Below are 27884 nucleotides of genomic sequence, written 5' to 3'. Positions count from 1 at the left end.
CACCATATATTAAAGGACCTATGAGTTTCATATGAGGTGCAATGCTTGAAAACATGCGTTCATTACAAAAACATCCTAAAGTTTTGGGGAACCCAAAATTTGGGGCCCCTATAAAGTCTGGCCCAAAGTGAAGGGCAGTGTTTCAGTGTTTTCATGTTTTTATCTGCTTTACCTCAAATGCTGCTTTGTACAGGGATCCAAAAAAAATTTCCCAGTTATTTAGCTTTTTTTAATTTTATTTATCCAGGGTTCATTTCAAAACTGCAAACCTATTGTAATTACAACATTTTATCCATAAATATGATTGAAAAGATTTTGCGTAACTTCCAGTTTGTTCCTTTGTTCCACTTTACATCTGATCTCTGATCCCTTCACCATCTTTTGCATTTTCTGCATAACTCAATATCATTTTTGAAAGCTTCGGGAGCAATGCGGTAAATCCAATTTGGCCGGCTCCCTGAACAAAACGGGCCATTATTATTCTGGAAAATCGAAGGTGAAGGCAAATGGTTAGGCTCGCCATCAAACAGAGCATGTGGATGAGAGCCGAGGCCAGATAAATAAAAAGCAGCAGTTCCTGAGCTGCAGGGCCTCGGGCTATTGCATTGCTAGCAGGCAAACAGCCACCCAGCTGCCCCAGCAGGCCAGGAATATATCAGGCAGACTATTGGAAACCTGACAGCTGATTTAGCTCCCCCTTAATAAGCAGAGGGCTCTGCTGCAGAAACCCCTACAATCTGTTACATAACGTCACAGACAGCAGGCCGGGGAAGAGGCAGACTGCTTGGCCTGCAAGGATGTTGGAAAATCAATAGCTGTTAAATTCAGTGTAGAATAAGAACTGAAAGTCTGCAAATATTGCAGAAGACTTTTAAGATTGCATATTAACATAGCATGAGGGTGCAGGAAACTGCAACCCCTCGTTGCTTTAATTTTCCAACTAAACTGAAGATTTTTCTTACCTTTTGAAATGGTCTTGATAAATAGTTTTCCCGATTTTTCTGAAGGTTTTTTAAAATTCATCTTTGAACTCTGTATAGCTACCTTATGACATCATAACGTCCAACACAGTGTAGTGAGAAAAGTGGATGAAACAAATTAAATAAATAAAATGATCAGGCATCTCAAAGTCGTGTCTTTACATAATTCTACATCTTAGCGATAGTGCAAAATTAAAAGCAAGGTTTTCCTACCCCAAGCTTTGGCATTGTGACCTTATCTAAGTGCCATCAAAGCAGTGCAATAATGGGGGATTAGTTATTTAAAACATGAGAAGGAGTACAATGTGAAAATACTCTCAAAAACATTCACACACACTCAGGTTTAGATGCCAGATTATTCAGAATTTATTCACCACTAGTGACGAATTCTCTTCCATTTATCCAATATTTGGATGCAGAGGTGAAAGGTCCATTTGAGAAACCCAGAAGTCAATATATCCAACACCTGCTTTGCCCCATGACACGGTCAGCTCTCTGAGGAATGCTTCCCCAAAGGCGAGTGGCTACACAAACTTTTGACCATTTTTGTAGGAACCTCATGTGAACTCAGACAGTGTTGGATGAGTTTGCCTGTCTCACAGGCTTTGCTCTATCTTATGCTAAAAGTGTTTTGTTGGATTGGAGTCAGGACTATGAGCCTACCAGTCAAGTTCTTCCACATCAAGTTTTTTATGGGCCTTGGTTTGTACAGTGTCATGTAACATTTCCAGAAAACGCACAAGTAAGCTACTCAAAACTCCCTGTGAAATTATTTTAAATTAGATGGAAAAAGGACAAAACTGTTTAGAAATGAAACTTTAATACAGCAGCTATGTGTAACGTAATCACTTTCTATAATATACAGTTACAAATATTTCATCTCTCAAGTGTAAGTGGAAAGTGCTGCAACACTTTACCATCTGATGGACATACTGAGAAGTTTTTGTGCGTTCCTGAATACTTTCTGACCTTCCCTGCTGGATCTCAGGCTAAAATGTAAATATGTAACGGTCACAGAGGCTCAGATTTACATATTTGTTCCTCTGAAGACGAAAAATTCATGTTTACTGCTAAATAAACCAGATTCATTAGCTCTTGACACAGAGGTACTTTAAATTAATGTTGAATTAAACAGTTTCTTTCATTTTTAATATTAAGAGATCTGGCCTAAATCAATGTGTCATCAGTCTAACCTGAAGGGCATGGTTGCTCTGGATGTTTGGTGAACACTGTCGTCACATCCAACTGGAGTTGTCAGAAAAAAAAAAGTTCATTGCACAATTTATCGGACTCTAAAAAAACCCCCCCAGGACAGCAATGTCAACATGCCCAAGATGAGGCTTTTTGTAACAGAATTACACAAACCAAAGTTGGAGCTAAAATGATCCACTAGCCGCCTGTCCAAACATGTAACATTTACAATCCAGCCATCCCATCTGATTCAACATAAACTTTGGCATTGATACTTTAAAACTGACTAAAAGTGACTGGAAATCCTACAAATTTCAGTCGGGGAAAAGAAAAACTGAACTCTTGACATTAACAATCTGTCTGCTGATTATCGCTCTTTTTTTTTGCTTTTTGGTCTTTTTGGTGATTTTTTAAATATAACTATTTTATTTATACATGTATGAGGATATAGCAATATTTCTTCTTCTGATATTAGATAATGGCTATAATAAAGCGAACCCTACAATCAAGAAGAATGACAAAGCCACCATCGAAAGTAGCGCTTAGATTCGCAACAATAGTAACCTAACTGGCCCGACTTTATGAAATCATTTATTGTAATATTGCTCTGTTTTGTAATGAAACCAAGCTATTTCACAAACGTTCCCGTCTCAGAAATGTGTCAGTAATCGCTATATGGAAGCACAGAATGGATATAAAATAGCAAAGTAAGTCTATGCAAACCACAGAAAGTGTTCATGGAACATCATTACAAAAAAATACTTTCTGACCTCAGTCAAACTTGCTTGGAAGTATATACGTTCTGACAACACAGATGTCAGAGGGGACCCTCAGGACCCCGGCCTGTCACTGTGGGCAAGCCAACAAGGGCAGGGGTCCAAGTTATTCCAGGCTAAGGCGGCAAAGGGAAGGGGAGGTCACAGTTCGCTGTGCACGCCCCTCTGCTTCAGCACCGGCTGACAGGCCACCGGAGTCTCAAAATCCATGATGTACTGGCATTTGCTGGGTTCCTTCACCGATCGCAGGGCTGTCTCCGTTCCGCATGTCATAGTGACCTAGAAAAGCACAGAGGAGGAGAATCCGAGGTGAAGTGAGGACGAGAGCTGCTGTTCCTCGAGTCGGGAGCCTTTTAACGGTTTTAACGCACAAAGTGAGCCGACTGAAGATGCTCGGCTGCCTGCTTCTGCGATTCTGCTAGGAAAAGGTGGAAACAAATAAGACTTTCAGGGCATTTCACATATTCACAGTGCATGTTGGCAGTTCCAGTGCCTGCAACCAACATGAGTGCATCTTCCTGCTGTCTCTGTACTTTGGGGACGCTGTGGGATAATGGAATATCACTGCTGTCTTCACACAAGCAAACAGATCTGGAAATGACGTGATTACAGTCGCCGTGGGTCCAACGGTTTCACCTCTTTCACAAGACAGCAAAGAAAGACTTATATTATTTTTTTTACCGTTTGTTTAGGGAGCCCTCATATCATCCTGAATCTTCAGCAGACACTTCCCTTTGTTTAACAACAATCATTTGAGGCAAGAACCAGACAGATATTACCATGCTGGTGGTTCAGTTTTGTTCAGTTCTTGGATAAAAACGAAAACAAACCTTTTTTCCCCTTTATGTCACCTTGAATCTAGTTCAACAGAAATGTTAAATGTTTTTGTTGTGCCTGGTTAGGCAAAATGCTTTCTTGTGTGCATAATTTATGTGAGGTCTGACTCAGACATACGAAACAATATTCAAATTAAGGTTTTTTGGGAAAAACAGACGTTTTAGTTCCACTGTTTGCTTTACTTGTCATAAACAATCGAACATAAACACTTAACAACAACAACATTGATTCAAAACATATGGTTTGACTAACAAACATCTGTGAGATGCTTAGTTGTCACTATGATTCATAAGTATTTATATGTAGGAGAGTATTAAACATTGCCCTAGGCAGCTCCATTAAGAGTAAAAATCATGATGATGATGAAATCATCATAACTTGTCAGAATTACCGATCTTGAGATTATTCCTGACTTATTGCTCAAATATGTTTCCTTTTCAAATAACCCCTAACGCTATTAAACCAATTAAATATTTCCAAGCATTTTTAGAGGGGATCTTGCTTATTCACAGATTTCATCTAAACTTAAACTAAAAATACAGGTGATTGAATTTCAGTACAATAGAACTAATTCTAGCTTTAGCATGCTAAGTTTAGCATGCCATGCTAAAGGGTAGAATTAGCATAGCCAATAATTATGTATATACTGTATGTAGTGATTATGGTGTTGATGGAAAAAGACAGAAAATGCAAAATTTTAAGAACAGAAAAATGCATTACCTATTAGCTCATTTAGCGAAGACGACAAATGTTTTTTTGTTTTGTTTTTTTATCAAACTGGTTGACTAAACTAATATTGCAGCTAAATAATTTATCACCACACCTTTTTGATTGTGACTTTACTGTTTTGTATTGATCAAATTTGTATGTTATAATTTCAAATGGCAAAGAAAAGCAACCGGCTACTTCTTTTGAATATAGTCATCTGATTTTGTGACACGAGGATGTCTATAAATTATTTTGGCTATAATGAGCGTCAAGAACAAACGTACGCTGGCCCAATTTTTCACACAGTGAGAGCAGCTGGTTACCAAGCTGCAGTTGTTGTAGTCAGTGCTCACGTGTTACAGCTCCGGCCTGAGAATTTAATTAATAAATTAAACAGTTGACTTCCCTCCTTCCCCACAGACCTGGTAAGATTAACTGCACAGTGCTTGAATTTGGATTACCCCAAGTAAAACAATACATCACTGGTCCCCACTTAGGTGCAAAAAAGAAAGTGTTACTTCATCCGAGTGAGAGAGAGGGAGCACCATCCAAGGCTAACTTTCGACATTTCAGATATAATGAGCGTCAAGTTCTGACGAGTCTTCATCTATGCTGCCTGCACACGGTTAGGGGGTCGCATCAAAGGAATTCAATTTAGTCTTTTCAAAGGGGGCCCCTGGAAGGTTAGAGTACATACATTTACAAACGACGTTCACTGGGATCTGATCTGAAGAGGGGGCAAGGGAGAAACAGAAGCAGAGAGTATTAAACGTGCTACATATTTAATTGATCAAATTCTGGCAAAAAAAAAAGAGAACATGTAAATGGGTATAGTAAAAGCGACTGTAAGAGTGTTTGTGGGAAAAATGAAGATGATGTATGAGTCGAGGATGCAAACGGAGGACCACTGATCATAAAAAAAATATATGTTTGGCGACAAACAGGAGGCCAATTGGTTTGTTTTTATCATTCGGTATTAGCAAAAAAAGCTGATTTTGGGGAGGCCACGGCATGAAAATGTTAACCTTTCAAATGGTTGATGAAGAGCTAATTGTTGGATTTTCAGCAAGACCCTTGTAGAAAGCAGAGAAATCTCCTAATTGCCCTTTATTAATGTGCTGTTATGAGGTTCATGTCATTGTTCTGTTTAGCTATCTCCTACAGTTCATGTCCCATTTGCATTGTTAATTCAAGTGTGTTCATGTTTAAAGGGGATTTAGCCTTGCAACATTTATTACAGAACTTTTTTCACCTCTGTGGTTGAAGCAGGATTCTTCACTTCCAGTTTCCCTCATTAAAACAAATTCAAAATCTGACCCTGGTTCATGTTTTGTTCTGAAGAAAATGCTTCTGAAGAAAATCTCTTTCGATCGCGATGATATTAACACCATAACATGTTATGCTGCTGCGGAACATCTTCATAGCAGCTTGTTTGGCCTCCCTTTAAACAAAAAATAAAATGAAATAAAATAAAAATCTATATGTACACTGCCATTTCTGACAAACACAATGACCAGTCAGAGCAGATAAAGCTTTTATGGGTGGTGGAAATTTGGGATAATCATGATATAAAGTAGAAAATGTGATTGTAGCACAAATTTTTAAAAGGGAAAATTGGAATCGGATCAGGAAAGAATAGGCTCTCTTCAAACAGAAGATAAAAAATGTACAGAATGTGTTATAAAACCTGATGTTCTCTACAGTGGTAGTAAATAAAAACCCTTAATTGCAGAGGACTATTATCTGGGCAGATTGACATTTTTAGAATTGAGCTGAGGTGTTTTTTTTATTTTTATTTTTTACTACATTTAATTATTTAACATTTATTCTGATTTGTTTCTTGAGAATGCTGGCTAGATATGATAAATTTAGGTAAGCCATAAAAACTCCAGATTAAGATCAAACTATATTCTTATCGCTGGATAACAGCAAGCTTGGAAAAACGTATTCTATGTGAAGGTAAGTGCTCACATATTTCCCCCCCCACCATCCTTCTTGGTACTCCGATCAAAATGCCATTGCTAAAGAGCCACATCTGAACCTCAATATTTTCCCATAATTTACAAAAACTCTCTTTAAGGCTTCCAGGCAGGCATATAATCACTTTCTGGATAAAGGCTCCAGAGCTTGAAGTTGTTCTTTATCATTTTTGCTGCAACTGTATGAACTATTCCATGCTTTTGTATTTTCCGCTTCCTTTGTCGCATCACTGAATATGATGCTACAGCTTCTTTTGAATGTCGTGTACCACCTAGTTTACTCAGCACTTCCCTATCTCAGATCACCATATGCACAATTTGGAGGTGTGTGTAAGTGCCCTGCCATTTCTGCTTTTTGGACAGTAAATTTTTAATATCAGGAGCTTGGTAAGATTTTTTTATTTTTTTTGGTACAGTTTGTGAAAAGCTTAACTAATACAACAGTCTCAGGCATTGATACATTTTACCTCAGCTATTTTAATGTTCACATTGGCCTCTCGCTTTATTCGTTAAGACATGAAAAGTAATTTTATTGCTCAAGTTTAAGTTCAGATTTATTACAAATAAACTCCAAAGCTTGTTATGCGTTTCTGTAAATTGTTTGACCTGTTTAAAAGCAACTTGTCAAAAGTGATTTCCTCAACTACATTTGGATCTCTGAGCCAAATGTCTGAGAACTTTAGTGACCTATTTAATTGTTTTATCTAATAAAATTTGTGTCCCAGTTAATGAGTAAGCAGATAAATAAGAGAGCGTGTGAACGAAGCATGACCCAAAAGTCCCAGGGATTGACATTAACAGAGGTAATGCAGCGCATAAAGTTTGATTGCGACAGGTCTGAGTGTGTGTGTGCTTGCCAGGGCTGCATGTTGATCTTTACTTACAGAGGTAGTGCGAGATCCTCCTTGCCAGCACGGCTCTCCGTTCTCATACACCATCTGACTGTAGTGGTTCTTTGCTGGTCCTGCCCACATTCCCCACAGCCTGGAGCAAAAAGTGAAAGAAAAACAGATAGAAAAAAAACAACCTATTAGGGCATCTTTTCTGACTTTTACTGTGGTCTTTAAAAAACATTTGAGACAAAGTGAGTCTTTTTTTTCTTTAAACATCACTCGGTTGGCACATGGAAAAACACTTGTCTTTCAGCTAAAATAATAAAAACAACAACAACAAAAAAACTGGCAAGATGGCGAGCTTGGCAGTGCACTTCTTTGGCACTGTTACTCAAACGTCCTCTCTTGCTCAACAATGGAGAGAAAATATTAATTACTGTTTTGTCAGAGCTAGAACGGCGCGCAACAGCACACAGGAGGAACACGTCGATACCAGTCTCGGATGAGTGTGTCTGCCCATCGCTAGCTAATTATATTCTCACCAAATATTTCAAGGGAAGAACGGAAACCAAACCAGGGTGCCAGTGAAAGCAGTCCAACGTTGCGTCGACATATGCACTTTCATTATGTTTTCTGACTTTCTCTGATCTGCTGCTAAGCCTCAATATCTTAATTAAGGTAACAATTGCAGCCAGTTTGGCTGATTTAGTTTTGGTAAGACACTTTTTTTTTTTTTGCGCTAATCTCAATTTCAACTCTAGTGACTACTTTTTATCTGAAATAGTGATGGCAGAGCACAAAGAATGAGATCAATCTTTGTCTGACTCTCTTGCGTCTTTTTCCAGCCGCAAATTAATCGTTGGGATAAGGAGCTATAAGAAAATATTAGAATAATTTACTGTTCATTTGCGTAAGTGCCGTCCACACTGTTGCCAGTTCTTTCGCAAGGCTGCAACAGCTGATCTACATGCCTCCACTGACCCTTCCACGATGAAATAAGGCAGGGATTTTAATATTAGGAATGGCAATTTGCTTTATTTTACAAACTATTATGACTTTACTTGTTTTATTGATGGTCATAAAAATATTTTACAGACTGAATAAAAAGGCACACCACACTCATCTGAAGCTGCATGTTTTTAAAAAATGTAAAAAGCTAAAAAAAAAGTACATATATATATTTTTTTCTTTTGCTTTGATATTACATACAATCTCAGTAAAATACTGTAAAGCTCATAGCTTATTGCATTTGCATGGCTCTGTATACCATTGGCTTACTGTGAGTATTTTGCTCAAGCTGATATCTGACATTATCAGATTTTATTGAGTTGTATCTAGGAAGATTTCAGAAATATCATTTGCTACTCATTTGACCTTGATGAGTCCAAACATGATGTCCTCTTTCAGAAAAAAAAAGGAATAAAAAACACTCCTTAGCTTTTACAGACCCACAGCTGTCTTTGGGGTTTTCAACGTACTTGTAGTGCTCTTCACGATGCGCAAAGCTTATTTAAAAAGCCTGAGCGGGTCAGTCAGAGGTGAACTGCTCACACGAGTGGACGCCGGCGTGGTCCGAGTGCCTCGCCTTTTCTTCCCTTTCAGCATGTCTGATTGGGTTTTAGCACCCTGTTAGCATCGGGATGCTTTAAAATGGATTGCTGTCAAGATGAGTGCAGAAAGCTCCGGCGCTCCAGTTTTTCAGGCTGGTTGACTGGCGATCTCTTGTGCATCACCTCCTCGTACAACCGTTCCCGAGCTTCGCTGCCGTTCCTCCATTCGCCTCTGCTCTCGCTCTGCCGGCCCTTGTGTGCCCCAGGAGGAAGCGCAGACGCTGTCAATTAGGAGATGAGTTATCGCTGGGATGTGGCCAACACACCAGTCTTTTGGACTCATGAGATGGGAAGTTATTGACAGATCATTTCCTGTAATAATACCTACCCAGGCTTGGTATTGGCAGGCCATTTTCTAAAGTCAGTCTGCAGTTGTTTTTTTTCTCTACTAGTTATTAACACCATCAACACAAGAATACATGGGGTCTTATTGCTTAATTGGATAAGATTAGGGTGCCCATCATCAATAGGTGTTAGTCTGACCTGCTGTCAGACCATGTAACCCCCCACCCCGGCTTTGCACAATGGACCCCCTGGGTTCAGTGACAACTTCATTTTCTCATCCAATTTGTCACAGTTTGGCTCTAAGCTGCATCCCTGACACAAGTCATGCTTGCCTGCACTTGTAGCAGCAGGATCAGATTCCTTAACTCATCCGGTTTAACATCTGAATGTTCTCATTTGCACCCATGTCTGCAGGGACTCATCCATCCCACCCAAACCGGTCACCTCACTTAATACCAAACATCTCTATCGGAATGAAGGGCAAGGACAACATTTTGTCGGTGCTCCATAAAATGCCAGATGAACGACTTCAGTTTCAGTCGACAAAAGGATAGCCAGTGCCGCTGAGGAATTCATCTCTTTCAGGCTTCCTTCACTGTGTTTCAGCTAATAATGTAATACCTGGCAGTTCATTTTGCATTTATATAAGACATTTGATCAGAGAGATAGAAGGAATGGAGAAAGAGAGAGAAGGAAGAAAGATAAAAAAAGAAATATAGGAAAAACACAAATTAGACAACAGGTTGGAATTTTTTTTTGAAAATGTACATTTTTTCATGTTTTTGTAGACTGGGTAGGGGGAACTTGTTCTAGTCCATTCACAATGTGGAAAAAGAAGCAGGCTACAAAATGCAGGCTTCCGTTTTAACAATTAACTGACGCCAAATAGTAAAGAAACTCACCGTTTGGCGTGTAAAACACAGAGAATCTTATTTACAGACATCTGGATGGAGATTCAGTCTGTTACCTGCCCTTCCTTAATGCCATGAAATGCACCGTCCATCAAAGTTAAACCTGTAATAGGAATCACATCCAACCAGCTAAACCTACTATCCATACATTGAGTAAAAACAGGACCACTGGGGACCTCCGATGTATCTAACTACACACATTAAGCAGCCAATCTCATTTAGTTTTCCTCTGAATTACTAAGGTGTGATTTCGATTGACAAAAGCAGATGGAGTTTTTGATTAAATCACAACATTAAATTTGTTGTACATGCAGTATTACCTCCAGGGTTAAATTAATAAATGATGGAATATATGAATCCTGATAAATACTGTTTATAAGTGAAAGGTCTCATAAATTTTTTTTTGGTTTTTAATGTCTAAACACTGATTTAGAACAAAAAAAAAAATGAAATAGTCTAATCCCGATGAAGGGTAATTACCATTTAAAAAAGCTGATTAGCTCCTCTTCTTCTACTATTAGCTTGAGCTGATTTAAGCTTCTCTCGCTTCCTTTAAAACGCCGTGGTGACCACTGATTCTGTTTTAAACTTCATCGTTGCGCTAATCCGAATGCCTCGAGTGATAAGTCCTGAAGATCCACTGCTAATCTCGCTCAACGCTGAAAGGAGAGCTGCCCCCTCTGCTACAGCCACAAATCAACCTTTCAGAAGCAATTATCGTTTGGACAAACCCGCTCTGGTGTTAAAACACCCTGAAGATGCTGAGGAGGGAGGGAGGCAGGCGCGGGGGGGAAACTGGGGCAAAATTTCTGCTTGTGTTGATGTTTGTGGGATTTTAGTCTCCGGGTGTTTGCTTGAGAAAAAGACGAGGAGCAGAAGTCGAAGAAGAAGCAAACATAATGGTGGCCTCAAATGAACCCAGCATAAAACTGCTCATTTGCCTTCAGTAATGTCTGGTATGTTTGTTAAGCTGATGCAAACTCACTGAAGCTTGTTTCTTCAGACAGAGAAAAGCACCGACATTACATACGCTTGGGTATGTACTGCCTTCAATAAAAGAAATTATACTTCAGATGTCGAGTTTCTACCCAGTTTGATTTAAGTATTACAATTTGCATTGTTTTAACGTTCACAATTGTCTCAAAACACATCAAAACAACATAAAAAGAGACATATTTAAAGTGCTGGAGTTGAATACACCTGCCCTTAACAATTGCAGTGCCAGCACCAGTTTGAACCATTGATACAATGCAGGGTGGATCCATGCTTTTATGTTGTTATGCCAAACTTTGACGATTTGAATGTTGCAGCTGAAATCAAACTCATTGGACAGGACAACTTTTTTCGAATCTGTTATTGAGTAATTGTTGCAAGACTGTGTGAACCGTAGCCACAGTTTTGTGTTCTTAGCAGACTAGCAAGGCATTATTTGTTGTTCTGCATGATATCGGCTTCAAGGTTTGACTTCAGAGTGTGTACAGTGAAGGTATTCTGCATACATTGGTTGTAATGAGCTACTGAATCATTTCTATTATCACAAACAAGTCTGCCCGTTCTCCTCTGACCTTTGAGATCAACAGGGCATTTCCATTAACCCAACTGCTGCTAATTGGATATTTGTGAAAATATACATGTGTGAAAATCCCAGTAGATCAGCAGTTTCTGTAATACTCCGTAATACCAGCCCTTTCTCACATCAACAACCATGCCACATTCAAAGTCCCTTTTCTTCCCAATTCTGATACTCAGTTAGAACTTCAGCAAGCCCCCTTAACAGCCTCCAGATCCTTAAGGGTAGTGAGTTGATGCTGTATGATTCACTGAGTCGCGAGAGACTGTCTGCCCCATGCTACCCATAACAAAGAAGACTGGCGTACACATCCAATATTTAATTGGATATGCACAAAAAAAAGAAACTGATTGAATTAAGTATACTCAGACAACTGTTCTCCAGTAGCAGCTCCTGAAACGTAATGTAAACCTTCTTTAGGCTGTGTAAAGTCTAAGCTCCTTCCTTTCACCTTCCCACCATAGCATCCGCTCATTAGCCAGCGCTGCCATAAATTAGGCCTCACAGCTATGCTTTTCACTGCTCTAACAAGGGGTCTGGTGCAGCAGGTTAGTCTGCTCACTAGGCTGCTAATGTGCTAATCATTTACAACATGAGACACGGCAATGTTCTGTAAGGTAGAGAGAGTCACTTTAGAGCTGCTGGATGATTTCAACGAGCCAACTTGCACCCCTCTCGCCTCCCCCCACAAAACGCCCGTTCGCGTAGCCCAGCGGTGCAGAGGACTGCTAATCTCTGCCACTCTTGTCGGGTCACCAATCAGAGAGTGGCGCTCTGAGACGAGCCCGGGCGATGTCATTACTCTGCCAGGCGCCGATGCTGCTCTCGCCCTCCTGCCGCCCACTGTGCCCAGCACCTTCATGAATAATTCATACGCACAGGAACACATGAAGGGCACATGCAGCCAGGGCTTTTTTTTCTTTTTCAGATTCACAAACACTGCATTTATGATTGTTATTTCTCTACCTTTACACTTTTCTGAACAATACAGTAGAGAACTGTATAATGGCGTCCAAATAAATGTACTGCACTTGCAGTAGTTCTGCCAGGTATATGTTCGGAAAACAGGTTAAAGGTTTTGTTTTTCACAACAACCTCTCAAGTATTTCTCTCATGTACATCACCCTGACCCACACGGTTGCTATAAAAACATCGATGGCACATTTTCTTTCACTTTCGAGGCCAAAGCAATTTCATGTGGTGATAGAAAAAAAAGGGAGAGGGGGAAAATAAAAAAAGCTAAGGATGTACATTTCATCAGGACCTCATGACAGACATTGAGCAGGGACTGATGTCGACCCCAAAAATCAGCATTCTGCTAACAGTTCACTTGTGCCTCATTAAAGACCGAGCTGTTGCCATGAAAACCCAGCAGAAAGGCCATCAGGGGTTCACAGAGTCAGCTCCCCCTGCCCTCCGCTCTAACACACGCGAGAGTCATTACCAATCTGGCTTGATTACCAGATATTGTGTGGGCCGTCAGGAAAGAGGGCCATATATCATAAACACATTAGGGACCGGAAGCTCTGTATGTAGGCCGAACATTTCCCTGCAACCGTGAATGAACGGAGAGGCTTCTGGCTGCATCGTGGCACGATCCTCCTCGAAAGCACTGGGCACTAAGAGGCCGCCATGTTTCCAGGTAGAGAGGGCCTCTCTCTCCGCTAATGGCACTCCAGCGAATGACCTTGACAGCTTGAAAATGAGCACATTAAGTAGAGCACTTAAATGTGCAATTATGCACTTGTTCCAGTCGAGGTGTCACTGCTCCGAAGGTTAAGATGAGGGTGGGGGAAAAAAAAAGTAAAAAAAAAAATAAAATAAATAAATCATGTTTTTCAAATAGCTATCAAAACAATTAAAGGACCGGTGTGAAATGAACAGGAACTGCAATCGCTTAGATAAGAGTTCTTTTTTTGTTTTTTAAAAAAAGCAAACATATAGGAGATTTATACAGAGTTAGTCTAATGCTATACATCCTGTATCTTGTTTAGACTGAATAATACAAACCATCTCACTGGGACATATTAGCCAGCAAGTGAACAAAATGTCCACATAGTCGATGTTTCAACAGGAATAAAAATAGTCAAGCGTAAGATTCTGGGGCCAAATTGTTATGGCAAGATGATTGCATCAATTTATCTTCAAATATATAAGGAATATATAGATATGAGGAATTTGCCAAGCTCCTTCTGTTGTTTTCTTCCCACTTTGTCTTACTATCTATATGTCCACGCTGCAATTTACTGCTAACTAAAATAATAATATTCAAGAAGAAAGAAATGTTTCTGTTACTGATGGAATGATTATTTTAAATTCAGCTAGAATACATAGAGCTGAACTACTTTCATAAACCTCAAAAGATTAACTTTAATATACAGAAATGTACAGAATGCTGGATGCTCAAAGAGAAACCCCCCTACCCCCATCTATCTCTATGTAAATATCTGCAAATCCATTGTGTAACACATATAGAAAATATTTAAAGAACTGTGAATCATTTATCATCTGCTATCTAGAGTCTGTTGCTCCTACACTGTGCTGCTTTCTGTTATTATTCATCAAGTACAGTTGTCAGATGCATTAGAAATAATTGATAGGAGCAGAAACAAATACTTTTAGCTGTTAAAATATTTAAAATATCATTACACAAATACCATGATTGGACTTTTAGTCCATAGCTGGAACTCCAAGCCAGGCTATTTTGCCACGAGCTCTTTCAGTGTCATTCATTGATTCAGCCTGAGTCAAAGTTAGTTTTTTTTTGTTGTTTCTGTTGCGCTCATCTGTAACCTGTTTGTGTTCGATCAGTTTTACAGTTATAATCTTACAGCTCCCTAGTGACTGCAGTAAAATGGCCACCAATAGAGATAATTAGCTGCCGTACTTATCTCCTGTTTATACAGTTCATGTGCAGCTGCTGCAGAAAACTGCTAGCGCGCAGTAATTAATCTGAAAACAAGACGGAATCTGAAATCTTTTCCGTCAGAATCCCATTCCTGCGCCGCTCTTTTAAAAAAAAGATGTCAGGCTTTTGAGCCGTCCTCACGAGAAATAGACTCTTATTGATCAAAAGAGCATATTTCCATATTACCATGGTCACAGAGTGGAGTCTCTGCTTTCATGCCAATAAATTTGCTCAGCTGGATCATTCAAACTAAAGCCCCTCGAGGGACTTCGACAGCCTGGAGGCACTCACGTCGATGTACCTGTTTCTCTCAGCACCTGGGAGTTTTTTCTCACAATCAGAGGATCTTCCACACAGAGGACAAAATAAAAGTGATAAAATAAAACACAGTTGTGCCAATGCGGTTGGGTTTTAAAGTGAGGCGGCGGTGAATGCGAGAGGAAAAAAAAAAACATCTTTACGTGCAGCAGATTTGCAAACAGCAGACAGATGTCGGCCACAAAGCACTTCCCTATTTGTATTTTCATGGTGGCCAGCACATCCCACTCTCTCTGGGGTTGCTCTGCGCTGTCATTTCAGCTGCCGAGCTCCTTCGTAGTGGGCACACACAGCCATTCGCTGTGGTTTCAATGTTGCTAGGCTACCTCACCGCTCCACTGTTTTCTGTTTGAAAATCTACTGTTCAATAAGGCAGTTCAAGGGAGATCTGTGGGTTTGAATACTGAGTGATATGAACCTGCAGGAGTCACTTGTAGCACTCATGGACTTGTTTCTTTTTCAAGATTCTTGTCTTTATTTCCTCCTTGATTTGATTACATAATTTCATTACCTGCCTCTTCAACCCATACATTCATTTAATTTCAGTATTCAACCATTTCTGTGCAAACCTTGCCTATTGGTAAATTTTCTCTTCCAAGATTTTCACATTTTCATGTCTGTTTTTTAGACTTTAAGATTTTGGGGAAATCTTTTGACATAAGACTGAAATGCAATAAATGATGTTTCTCTGTAGAGAAGTTTATCTCTTGAAGTGCTACTTGCTGATATGAGTCTGAGCTATTGATGTGGGTATCAGATATGCAAGTGAGTACTTTAAGCTTGAAACCCTATATAAATGTTTATAACGCCTATGAAAGGAATTAGTACTTTAGTGCAAAGTGATAAGGGTCCTAAGGTGATCTCAGTTTAAGCACAAAAATGTAGTTCATCCAGGGAGTTCTGGCTGTGCCCCGCTAAGTAGTTTGTGATAATCTGTTTTTCTGTTTTAAACACTACTTCTATTTATAACAAGTTTGAAAATCATAATAATCATAATAATGGGGGTTAACCTGAATTAACATGCGTTAAGATGCTAGCAAGCATTATGGTCTATTTTGGACAATGAAGTGAACTACCTCTGAATACTAATTTTCATGAACCACAGGACAATGAAACGTTACAGTTGAACAAACACCACTAAAATCGGCTGACTCACTGGAAAGTGGAATATATAATAATTGAGTGGGTGAAACAAACACAGCTTATATTAGATACATTCGCGCATGGAGAATGTACTACCTTCAAATTCATCTTCTGCTGTCACTTATGCTGTGAACTACAGGGAGTGGAAGGAATTTTAAGGATTAAACCAAATTTAGCCCATATAGAAAGATCACACCAATTCATAAATATATTCTTGTATTATTATATTCATATTTTACCCTGGTAAAATAGTTAAAAGGTGATTTAATGTCAGAATATTATAAAGTACAGATGATAAAACAATCTAAAACATATAGGTAAACAAATTCAAGCAACAGGCAGGGGGTCACATCATAGAAAAACAAGCAAAAGCAGAGCTGACTGTAGAGAATCTGACAAACATGACAGAAAAAAAAGTCTTAATATGGAAATCTTTCTACCTGAGAGGGTCAAAATGCTCCAAGAGGAATTGAATTGTCTATTTGTTTATCGCTTAAATGAATTGCTATTCCATCATTCATTATATGATGGAATAGGGATGAAAAAATGGGTAATGACTCTCTGTTGCATACTTAATGCAAAAAAAGTGAGATTCCAAATATATTGGAAACTGTAACAAGGTAGCCGTTCGCGGTAGGATTTTACAGTGACGATGAAGCGTTGAGGCAGAGTCAGGTGGAAAACAGCAGTTGTTTTATTCTTCACATCACAACAACCAACAACTTCACAGGTGAAAACTGCAGTCTTAAATAGTCCCAGCTGTGACGGATCAAACCACCTTTAATTCACAGGGGAATCTCAATTCATCAATATCCAGTTATTTAATTAAAATACCTTTTACTAAATATAAACATTTCTATTTACTTTTTATAAATATTTTATGTTTTATCATTACACCAGATGAAACACCACAAAACCCATAAACAATTCCCCCCCCCACACACTTTTCAATGGCCTCTCCCAGAGACTATATATGGTGTCTGGACCCCCGGGGCAGCATTTGTCCAAACACCCTGGAGAGGACACAGAAAAGACAGGTGAGTCACTCTACACTAGCACTCCACACCCAACAGATTATGCACAACACATTTGCTCAGTTTTACCCACTAGTAGCTCATTGCTCTGCGTAACAATTATCCTCCCTCCACAGGCAACCACCTCGCTCGTCAATGAGGAGCAGCTGTGCAGAGCCCAGAACAAAAGGCTACATGCTAATGTCTAAAAATACTCAATAAATACAATTAAAACGTCTTGTGTGCAAATTGTTACTGATGTGCAAATCTATGCTTAAAGTGCAGTGCTAAATAAAGTGCTTGTTAATAAAGTGCAAAAATACTTTAAAAATGCAATACAGTGATTTCAGTAAAATAGTCCCAGTAATGAAGATCTCTTCATTACATTTCCTCCCTCCTCTCTTAAAAGCACAGTACCTCAGTCCTCTGACACTCTGGATAAACAGTCAGCAACCACATTAGACTTCCCTGGCTTGTACTGGACTGTGAAGTCAAATGGCTGCAGTGACAAGTACCATCCAGCGATACGGGCGTTGGCATCCCTCATTCGTCTCAACCACTGGAGGGCACGATGGTCCGTCTCTAGAATAAAGTGACGTCCCAAAAGATAATACCTCAGGGCCTCAATAGCCCACTTCATGGCCAAGCACTCCTTTTCCACTGTTGAATATCGTGTCTCCCTGTCAAGCAGCTTCCGACTCAGAAACACCACAGGTCGTCTTTCACCGTCCACCTCTTGTAGAAGGACCGCTCCAAGTCCCACTCCCGAAGCATCTGTTTGTAAGATGAATGGCTTAGTGAAGTCTGGTGTGTGCAAAACAGGATGAGTACATACCGCTTGCTTGAGATCTTTGAAGGCTCGATCACAATCTTCTGTCCAGCACACTTTGTTGGGGGCTGCACCCTTTGTTAGATGGTTCAGTACAGCTGCTCGTTCGGCAAAAGAAGGTATGAATTTCCGGTACCAGCCCACCAAACCAAGAAATCCTCTCACCTTCTTCTTTGTAGTTGGAACCGGGAAGGAATGGATTGCGTCCATCTTCCCCACTTGAGGCTTTATTTTCCCAAATCCAATGACAAAACCTAAGTACTCCACCTCTCTCTGGGCTACATTACACTTCTTTGGGTTAACCGTCAGTCCAGCCAGCCTGATGCGGTGTAGGACCTCCTGCAGGTGAATCAGATGCTCCTCCCAGGACTGGCTATACACCACAACATCGTCTAAATATGCTGCAGAAAATGCTGAAACATCTCTCAGTACATGATCCATTAAACGTTGGAATGTTGCTGGCGCACCCTGCAGCCCAAATGGCATGACTCTAAATTGGTACATACCAAAAGGAGTTTTAAAGGCGGTCAGCTCTCTTGCCTCTGGTGCCAACGCCACTTGCCAGTATCCTTTGCACAGATCCAGCGTTGTGATGTAGCTTGCTGAACCGACTTTCTCCAGTAGGTCGTCCACCCTGGGCATCGGGTACGGGTCAAAGTTGGACACAGCATTTAAATATCTAAAATCTATGCAAAATCTCAGGGAGCCATCTTTCTTCGGTACCAACACAATCGGGCTGCACCACTCACTACTAGACTCTTCAATTATACCCAAATCCCGCATCAGCTTTATTTCTTTTTCCAGTACTGGAACCAACCGCTCTGGTATGCGATAGCTCTTTTGACGACTCGGTGCATCTTCTTTCAGCCGAATCTTGTGTTGAACCAGTGATGTAAATCCTGGAACTTCTTGAAAGAGCTGAGGATCCAAGAGAGGTTTGATTTTGTCCTGCTTAGTAGGGGACAGATGAGAAATGTCAACCAAAGCACAGTCTGACATGCTTGTTGGAAAAAAATTTTCAGTCACCTCCTCATCCTCAACTGCTCTCACAAATAACTCCTGGTGCACAGGCTCCTGTCGGCTGTGGAACTCTTTCAACAAGTTGACATGAAAGGTCTGATGCTTTTTAGCTCTTTCCGGCATGTACAGTTCATAAACCACTTTACTCACTTGTTTGGTGATCTCATATGGTCCATGCCATTTTGTCAGCAGCTTGTTGTCGCTGGTAGGAAGCAGTAACAGAACCTTCTGTCCTGGCAAGAAGACTCTGTCTCTGGCCTTCTGATCGTACCATGTCTTTTGATGTTGTTGAGCTGCTTTCATGTTGTCCTGTGCAAAAGATGCCATTTCCTGCAAACGCTCTCTCATGTTGATGACGTATGCTGCAATGTTTTCCCCCTCTGGCTTAGCGTCTTCCCAACAGTCCTTCAGTAGATCCAGCGGACCTCTCACTTGACGCCCATACAATAGTTCGAAGGGTGAGAAACCTGTGGACACTTGTGGTACCTCGCGGTAAGCAAATAACAGGTACGGCAGCCATTGGTCCCAGTCAGCACCTGTGTCAGAGACAAACTTGCGCAGCATATTTTTGAGAGTCTGATTATATCTTTCCACTAGCCCGTCCGTTTGGGGGTGGTAAGGGGTGGTCTTAAGTCCCTTAATTCCTAATAATTTATAAACCTGCTGCAATAGTTTGGACAAAAAGTTTGTCCCACAATCTGTGAGAATTTCTCTTGGTATTCCTACTCTAGAGAAAAACTGCAGGAGACAATTAGCAACATGTCGGGCTTTAATGGATCTGAGAGGAAAAGCTTCAGGGTACCGTGTAGCATAGTCACAAATCACCAATATATAACGGTAACCTGTCGAGCTCCTTTCTAATGGGCCCACAATATCCATGCCGAGCCTTTCAAAAGGTGTTTCAATAATTGGCAGCGGTTGTAGCCGAGCTCGTGCTACTCCTCTGCCTGAAGTCAACTGACATTTTTCACAGGAACTACAAAATTTAGAAATCTGGGTATACATTCCTGGCCAAACAAACCGGCTACTGATTCTACTCAGCGTTTTATGAAAAGCCATATGACCTGCCCACGGAATTGAGTGGCCCAGCTCCATAACTTTGTGCCTGAACTGTTGTGGAAGGGCTAATGTTTCACACTGTCCCTTCTTCTGATATAAAATACCTCCTTTGATTATGTACACCGCATCTTCCAGGAAGTCTAACCGGCGCTGATTAGTTCCTCCCAATCCAGTTACTTTTTCAAACCAAGGTTTTAAAGTAGGATCATCTCTCTGTAGTGCACCCAAATCTGAGGGAATGTCAAACTCAAACAAGTTATTTGGCTTAGACAACTGTTCTATCCCTTCATCACCTGAGCCTTTGAATTTCTCCCTTCTTTTCTGAGCTTTTGACTTTTTAGTTTTTCCTAGCCTTGTTTCCAGAGACTCCCCAAAAAAGGGCAGCTCTTCCAACACCTCCTTTGAACTTTGAGCTCTTGTGACTACATTGCAAGGTTTCAATGGTTCTACTGGTGTATCAGATATAGGACATAAATCCCCTTCATCTCTGTTGGTAAGCACTTGTGGTTCATAGTCTGACTGGTGAATAAGGTCAAAGAGAGTGGGAATATCATTACCAAGTATAACTGAGTATGGCAAAGAGGGAACTACAGCTACTTGTACCAGGTATGTTTGACCTCCCACTGTCAAATACACCTCAGCACTAGGGTAGACATGTTCATCTCCATGTACACAGCTTATTTTAACCCCCACCCCACTTAGCTTTTCTTCTGAGAGTAAGCTAGCACGCACTAGAGACTGGAAGCACCCAGAATCAAGCAAAGCTTCTTCTTTCTGCCCATTAACTAGAACAGAAACAGTGCACACTTTCTTTTCTACAGCCTCAATAGCTGGTCTTGGAACTGAACACAAAAGTGATGGCTTTGATTTAAGGGTGGGGCAGAAGTGTTGTGTATGGCCAAAGTTATTACAGTTGTAACATCTAATATCTTTGACTGAAGACTTGGGAAATGACTTTTTAACATTGGGAGGTCTTTGGGAAGGGAACTGCTTTGAACTAGAAACATTTCTAGTCTGACTTTGACCAGAGCCCTGTTCACCCCCAGTGGACTTACTTGATAGGGCATAGTGAGTCTCTCGGCCAAAATAGGTGCTCTTGCTCCCCTTCCTGGCTGATGTGAAGACCTCCGCAAGAGTAGCTGCTTCTTTTGCCGTCTTCGGGTCACGCTCACGTATCCAGATCTCCAACTCTGGACTAACCATTCTTAGAAACTGCTCCAGAATTATCTGCTCAGATATTTCTTGCACAGTAGATTTATCAGGTTTAATCCATCTTGAAAACAAGTCTTTCAATCGCACATAAAGTTCACGTGGCGTCTCACCTGGTTCACTCTTCAGGCATCTGAAGCGGCGTCGATAAGTGTCAGCAGTGATTTCATATTTTGCCAGAATTGCCTCTTTCACGTTGTCATAGTTCTCAGAGTCAGCCATATCCATTAGAACATAGGCTGTGCGGGCCTTGCCTGTCAGCAGAGGAACAAGACGGACCGCCCACTCATCTCTAGACCAACGACACACCTGGGCCATCCTCTCGAACGTCTTCAGAAAATGCTCAATGTCGTCATCCGTGGATAAGGGAAGAAATCTTGGTTCAATTATGGACCTGGAACCATGAGCTACCTGGACATCACCACCATCTGATTCTTCTTCATGTGCTTCAGCTGTTGTGGGTTGAACATGTGCTTCTGATACATCAGGTCTTTCAAGTACAGCATGCACTTGAAGCTGCATTTGTTGAAATTGATGCTGTATGCTTTTCCACCTTTGCTCCTGGCGGGAAAAATCTTTATCAATCTTCAGGTCTCTAGCCGTTTGAGACCGCATAATAGCTTTCACCAACACTGTCAGTTCCTCCAACTTATCTTCAGGGTTGGTCGCTGCCATGGTCACCATTTCAGAGGAAGCTCCAGCTCCTTCATCAGGCTCTCCCTCTTGGCCTAGCTTTTTACCACCTCTGGTCATCATCTTCTCACTGTGGCATGAATGGCACACTTCTGACACCACTTGTAACAAGGTAGCCGTTCGCGGTAGGATTTTACAGTGACGATGAAGCGTTGAGGCAGAGTCAGGTGGAAAACAGCAGTTGTTTTATTCTTCACATCACATCAACCAACAACTTCACAGGTGAAAACTGCAGTCTTAAATAGTCCCAGCTGTGACGGATCAAACCACCTTTAATTCACAGGGGAATCTCAATTCATCAATATCCAGTTATTTAATTAAAATACCTTTTACTAAATATAAACATTTCTATTTACTTTTTATAAATATTTTATGTTTTATCATTACACCAGATGAAACACCACAAAACCCATAAACAATTCCCCCCCCCACACACTTTTCAATGGCCTCTCCCAGAGACTATATATGGTGTCTGGACCCCCGGGGCAGCATTTGTCCAAACACCCTGGAGAGGACACAGAAAAGACAGGTGAGTCACTCTACACTAGCACTCCACACCCAACAGATTATGCACAACACATTTGCTCAGTTTTACCCACTAGTAGCTCATTGCTCTGCGTAACAATTATCCTCCCTCCACAGGCAACCACCTCACTCGTCAATGAGGAGCAGCTGTGCAGAGCCCAGAACAAAAGGCTACATGCTAATGTCTAAAAATACTCAATAAATACAATTAAAACGTCTTGTGTGCAAATTGTTACTGATGTGCAAATCTATGCTTAAAGTGCAGTGCTAAATAAAGTGCTTGTTAATAAAGTGCAAAAATACTTTAAAAATGCAATACAGTGATTTCAGTAAAATAGTCCCAGTAATGAAGATCTCTTCATTACAGAAACAAATGAACTACCAAAAAATCTCCACCCAAAACCCATTACAAGACTTTGTGAGACACAAAACATATATGATAGTAAAACGTAAACAATGCTCAACAATATAAAATATGGATAACTCCCCCCTCCCCCTGCCCTTTCTATTCTGGCATGCATTCAGCTTTGGATTTTGGGCTTATCCAAAGCTTGAACTGTCAAACACGCCGATTGCAAGGGTGAAGGGTGAACAAGCAAGCTGGTTGCCAGGACCCACACAATTTCAGTATTTCAGTTTGTTTTTTTCTCCTTGTGTGCTCCCAATAATCACAAGTGTAAAGCAGTTTGACCCCTGCACAATAGAAGGTCGGGCTTCTTGAACTTTGCTGGGCAACACAAGCCGACCCCCCCGACCCCAAATGCGTGGCTACCTGATTTCCCCCGAGTCTCAAAACAAAAACTCATTTAATGACCCCTCCACTGATCCCATCCTCCTCCACAGCTAGATTCAAATCATCTCTTTGTCCTCTGAATTTCATATATTTATGCTGCTTTCTTGTGTGTTTTGTTTCCTCTAGAAACACAAGTCACTTATAAATTGAATTTGTATTTTTTTTATCATCTTACATATTTACTGATCAAACAAAAGACAATTATTTTGTGCTTTTAGAACAATTTGCAGCAGCTGTGGCTATTTCTATGTGCCTTACCTTGGGCTAAGTTAGAAAGGATCTTCATTAATATTTCAAATACACTTCTGGTGGTGGTGAAAGGTTGTTATATACAGATACACTGTTAGCATACTCAACGTTTGTTTTTTTGTTTTGTTTTTTTTTGCTGTAGTTTTGCGGTTGTTTACAGGAAATGGGCTGAACGACAATTACAGGATGTTGACAACATTCTTCCAGAATAACCTGTATTTTCCAACTTTAATGGGTAAAATACTAAGCAGTGATGCTGCCTTTATTTATCTAACAAATAGGGAATTAAAACTGAAAGTAATATCCGCAACTTGTTTCTAACTTGAAAGAACGAGTGACGTTTTGGATTATTGTGGGTATTATTCTGCTTCTTGTTAGTGGCTGGCTTTAAACTTTTCATTTGTGTTTACCTTCTGAAAACCGGTGGTGCAATATCTATAAATTATTTTTTTAATTTACATTCATTTTTTTAACTAAAGGACCAAGATTTGTCCCAAACAATGCACCTCCAGTGCTTACGGAGTCCTGTCGGAATGTGGCAAATTTTATACACCAATGATTGCAACACGTGAATTCCATAAACTACTGTCAATAATTTTGACAGTACAATTTAAATGATTATCATCATCATTGCTGTTCTTCTTCTCATTAGTATTATATTCAATAATAATTGTTCCAAAAATTATCAGCAGGTTTAGAAAAAAATGTCAAGAAAGGTGACTGTTTACTTTTGGAGAAACTGAGAAGAAGACATTACTGCATTTCTTTGTTTACCTTTCACTGACTGCATCACAATTGCAAGTGTGAAATTATTAAATACTCAGGTAAATATTCTTCCTCTTCAGACTAAATTCTCTATTTTTCAGTCAAGAAGAGCCATTGCTTTCAAATGATTTCACCCCATTGAAGCATTAGCCAAATAATGTAGTTGTGTATTTATCTGTCTTTTCAGGTGGACTATGTCCGGTTGTGTGCATTTTACCAACTTATTTCACCAAGTGTGTCTTGTTTTTTAGGGAAGAGGTTGGTGTGTAGAGAGGGCATCATGAAGACGGACGACGCTGTCACACTGGGATGGTGTTTGTCGCATTGCAAGCATTTTCCCCTGCTCTATTATCATTACTATTGCTGATGTTATTGTTACAACAGCCATCTCAGGAAGTTGTTGAGCTGCTGAGGCCGAAAGGCAGAGAAGTGAAAATGGGGGAACTGAGAAATTGGAATTCAAGAAGCGGAGTGTGTGTTGTATAATATCTGCATTTACAGATAATTGGGAGCATGGAGCATGATTGCCGTACAGTCAGAATTTTTTTGATTATTTTTTTTTTACTGCCACACATGTCGCCACATTAAAAGAACAAACAGAGTGTTCCCAGTTGGTTTGTCGTTAAGAACATTTGTATAGTTAATGGTCTGATGTCAAACATGCTGCAAAACCAAGAATAAAGAAGGGCTTAGGGAACAATTTTCACTTCATAAGCTGCAACCACAATGAGCTGTAATCACATGCAAAGCATCAAATCCAATTTTGTTCAAATGGTTTAAGCATGCGTCAGTAATGGCATAAAAACAATAGTTAGAGTCGAGGTTTCACATGTTACCGCTGTTGCTCCTCTCCTCCGTTTCATTCGGCTGTCCTTTAGGACGCTGGAGCAGGTGTGATAAATGCTAGCGTTTAAATCAAAGCCCTCCACTCTCTCCCCCTCAGCCCTCTGGGGAGAAACAGGATGCCTCCATGCAGATTGATATCAGGAGGCCCAGCCATCTCCTGCAAGCTCTGACTGATGGTCTGTCTGGATAAAAAATGAACTTTATACCCACCATTCTGGTTGTGATTCATGTGTCTCCTCTGCCATCCGCATAGACCTTCACTACTCTACATGCTCTCTGAAAACTGTACATTTTATCATATACATGTCCAGAAAATACCAAAGCATTCACCAGCTTACATTTGCAAATTTTCCAGAGGCTGAGCTAAACATAATATCAAAGGCAGCTTAAGTCTCCTTGTCAAATTAAGTACTAATCAAATGTACAGCTTCCCCTCAACAAATTAAAATGTTATTGAAAAGTATGTTTCAGTAATTGAATTTAAAAAAGGACATTCATTTATTATATAATTTCATTGCACACAGAACTATAACAAGATCTCAACTCTGTTAGTTTTGTTTATTATGTCTTATTGCTAAGGAAAACACAAAATTCACAAACTAGAGAATTGGAATTTTACATAAAACTAATAAAAAGGACTTAAATACGGCAAACACAATCATGATAAAGATTGTCAATTTGACAGCTGGTAAGCTATCAACAAGAAGATAAGAAACAAAACATACCGGTAAAGGCTCATAGACTGCTGTGTCTAAGCTTACTTATGGAAAGCTTAATGAAAGAAAACACAGTAGAAGAAAAATGCCAAGCAACAGGGATAATTCCAGTCTTTAAATGAAAATGATGCAAATCTCATCCTGTAGTTTGATGGAGATTCACAGGGTGTAGAGTGCTGCTGCCAGACAGACCTAGGACATGGACCAAAAACTGTTGCCTCTATATTCAGAGATACCCGTGGTTTTTTAGTCCGATTAAGGAGTAAATGACTGGACGGCTCTAAAGTAGTCCAAAGTCTTCTATTAGAAATAAAGGTATCGGACTCTGGAGGAAGAACGCAGAAGCAGAGATCCAAATTACCTAATGTTAGAGAATGATGATTTGGGGAGCCATGTCATTAGCTGGTGTTGGTCCAGTGTTTTTTTCTCAGTCAGAGAAATCACCTACAAGATTATTTTAGAGTGCTTTATAAATCTTCCTACTGACAAGCTTCATGGAGATGCACACTGGACAGACACAAACCACACAGAAAAACTGAAGAGAATTATCAAGAAAAAGACGACACACAAAACTCAACAGGGTAGAAAGACCCTCACCTCATCCTGCTGAGGGTAGAAAATGGTTTCAATAGACCCATTTTTGGGTCTATTGAAACCCAGACTGGCTACCCAGACTTCCTCATCACCTCAGCAAAGCAACAGGCTGATCACCTGATGCAGTAATTCATGCAAGAACAGCATGTGTTGAGAGCATATACTGTGAAGTTCATGGACATACTTCTCAGTAGGTAGATATTTCTAGAATCCACATATTCTAATGGCCTGATGTAATATTCTAATAGCTCATACTTATCAAAATTAGCAGACTACATACCTGTGACATGTAAGTACTGAAATACAAAAACTTTTGATGATATTAAGTTATTAAGACGCACCTGTGGCGTGGAAAAAATATAACTATATTTTTGAAATCTTTGGATCTGTGTCATTATTGGCAGAGATTTTGTTCCAACTTCAAAGATGTGTTCAACGAACGTTCCCGTTTGGTCCTGTCAGCCCCTCTATACCATCATGAGTGACAGGCAGACAGAGCGTTGGGGTCACATTACTCAGAGTTAGCATTCTGTTCCTCTTCTTTCCTGCACCAACAACATGGTGAAGCATTGCACTTTGCGCTCCAAACGGGAGAAGGTAGTGTGGGAGGCGGTGGTGCAAAAATGTAAAGCACAGCCCCGGCTTTGGACTCCAATTAATTTGCCATTTGAAAATGGAAAAAACAACAACAACAAAAAAAAAACAGAAAAAAATACATTTATATATTTGCTGAGGAGGGTAATTGCACATAAATTAGCCTGTAACATCTCACTTTAGCTGCCTAGTGAAGACAAGTCATGCCTGATTCAAAAGAAGACAGCATATTTTGACAATGTTGCGAAGCCTATGTGGGGCTTTGGATCTTTGTGATTTCTCCCTTTGCAAAACAAGTCAAGGGTGTTGAGTTATCATGTTTAGTTGTTGTCCTTTGAGAGATGTTACAGTGAATCAGTGAATAAAGCCTTTTCAGTAGCTCTTCCAACATCAGTGGGTTTGAATTCCAGGATCTGCACACTATTAGAAATTCAGAGGGCTAAGGCCAATGAGGGACTTTCGGAGAACAGAGGAGAAACAACCCATTATTAAAAACAAAAGCTATGTTTTTTTTTTTTTTTTGGACTAGAGAATTGTTTCACAGAAAGTAGATAAGAGGCGCAGCAATGCATTTGTTAATGCAACACTCTGGAGCTCTATGACAGCACCATGACAGCTATAGTTCAAAAGCTAAAGAAGTGGAGAAACCTGAAAAGTAGATGAAAAATACAATATAACATTTGTCAAAGAATGTTAATCCTGAGGACGTCAATGCATCAGACTACAACTGCAGTGTAACATAAAAAATCAGCCAGATTGTGGATGATCATGGAGAGGTATGACGTAGAGAGCATCCTGGCTGTTTTCAGCTTTCATAGTGAGATCGTGCCTGGGTTTCCCTTTGGCGGCCCACAGCAGCTGAATTGTCTGGTCAATGGAGCATTTTAGAAGAACATCACCACCTTATGAGTGCCAACTGTAGGGCGGCAG

At 40.2% G+C, this 27884-nt stretch overlaps 1 protein-coding gene across 1 annotated transcript in view; it reads right to left on the bottom strand.

The window, feature by feature from the left end:
* Positions 1–1223: 1223 nt before the first annotated feature.
* Positions 1224–27884, bottom strand: part of LOC106700117 (glucosidase 2 subunit beta-like) — a 172095-nt gene continuing 145434 nt past the window's right edge. Inside the window, exons 14-15 of the mRNA XM_023345949.1 lie at positions 7356–7455; positions 1224–3226 (exon numbers count right to left, since the gene is read on the bottom strand). Of these exons, the coding sequence (XP_023201717.1) occupies positions 3089–3226; positions 7356–7455 (238 nt within the window). The 3' untranslated portion in view covers positions 1224–3088. The remainder of the gene's footprint in view (positions 3227–7355; positions 7456–27884) is intronic.

Source organism: Xiphophorus maculatus, chromosome 14, assembly GCF_002775205.1.
Source record: "Xiphophorus maculatus strain JP 163 A chromosome 14, X_maculatus-5.0-male, whole genome shotgun sequence".
NCBI classification, from domain to species: Eukaryota; Metazoa; Chordata; class Actinopteri; order Cyprinodontiformes; family Poeciliidae; genus Xiphophorus; species Xiphophorus maculatus.
Note: the sequence above shows the minus strand (reverse complement) of the source record. Positions and strands in the feature narration are given on the sequence as shown.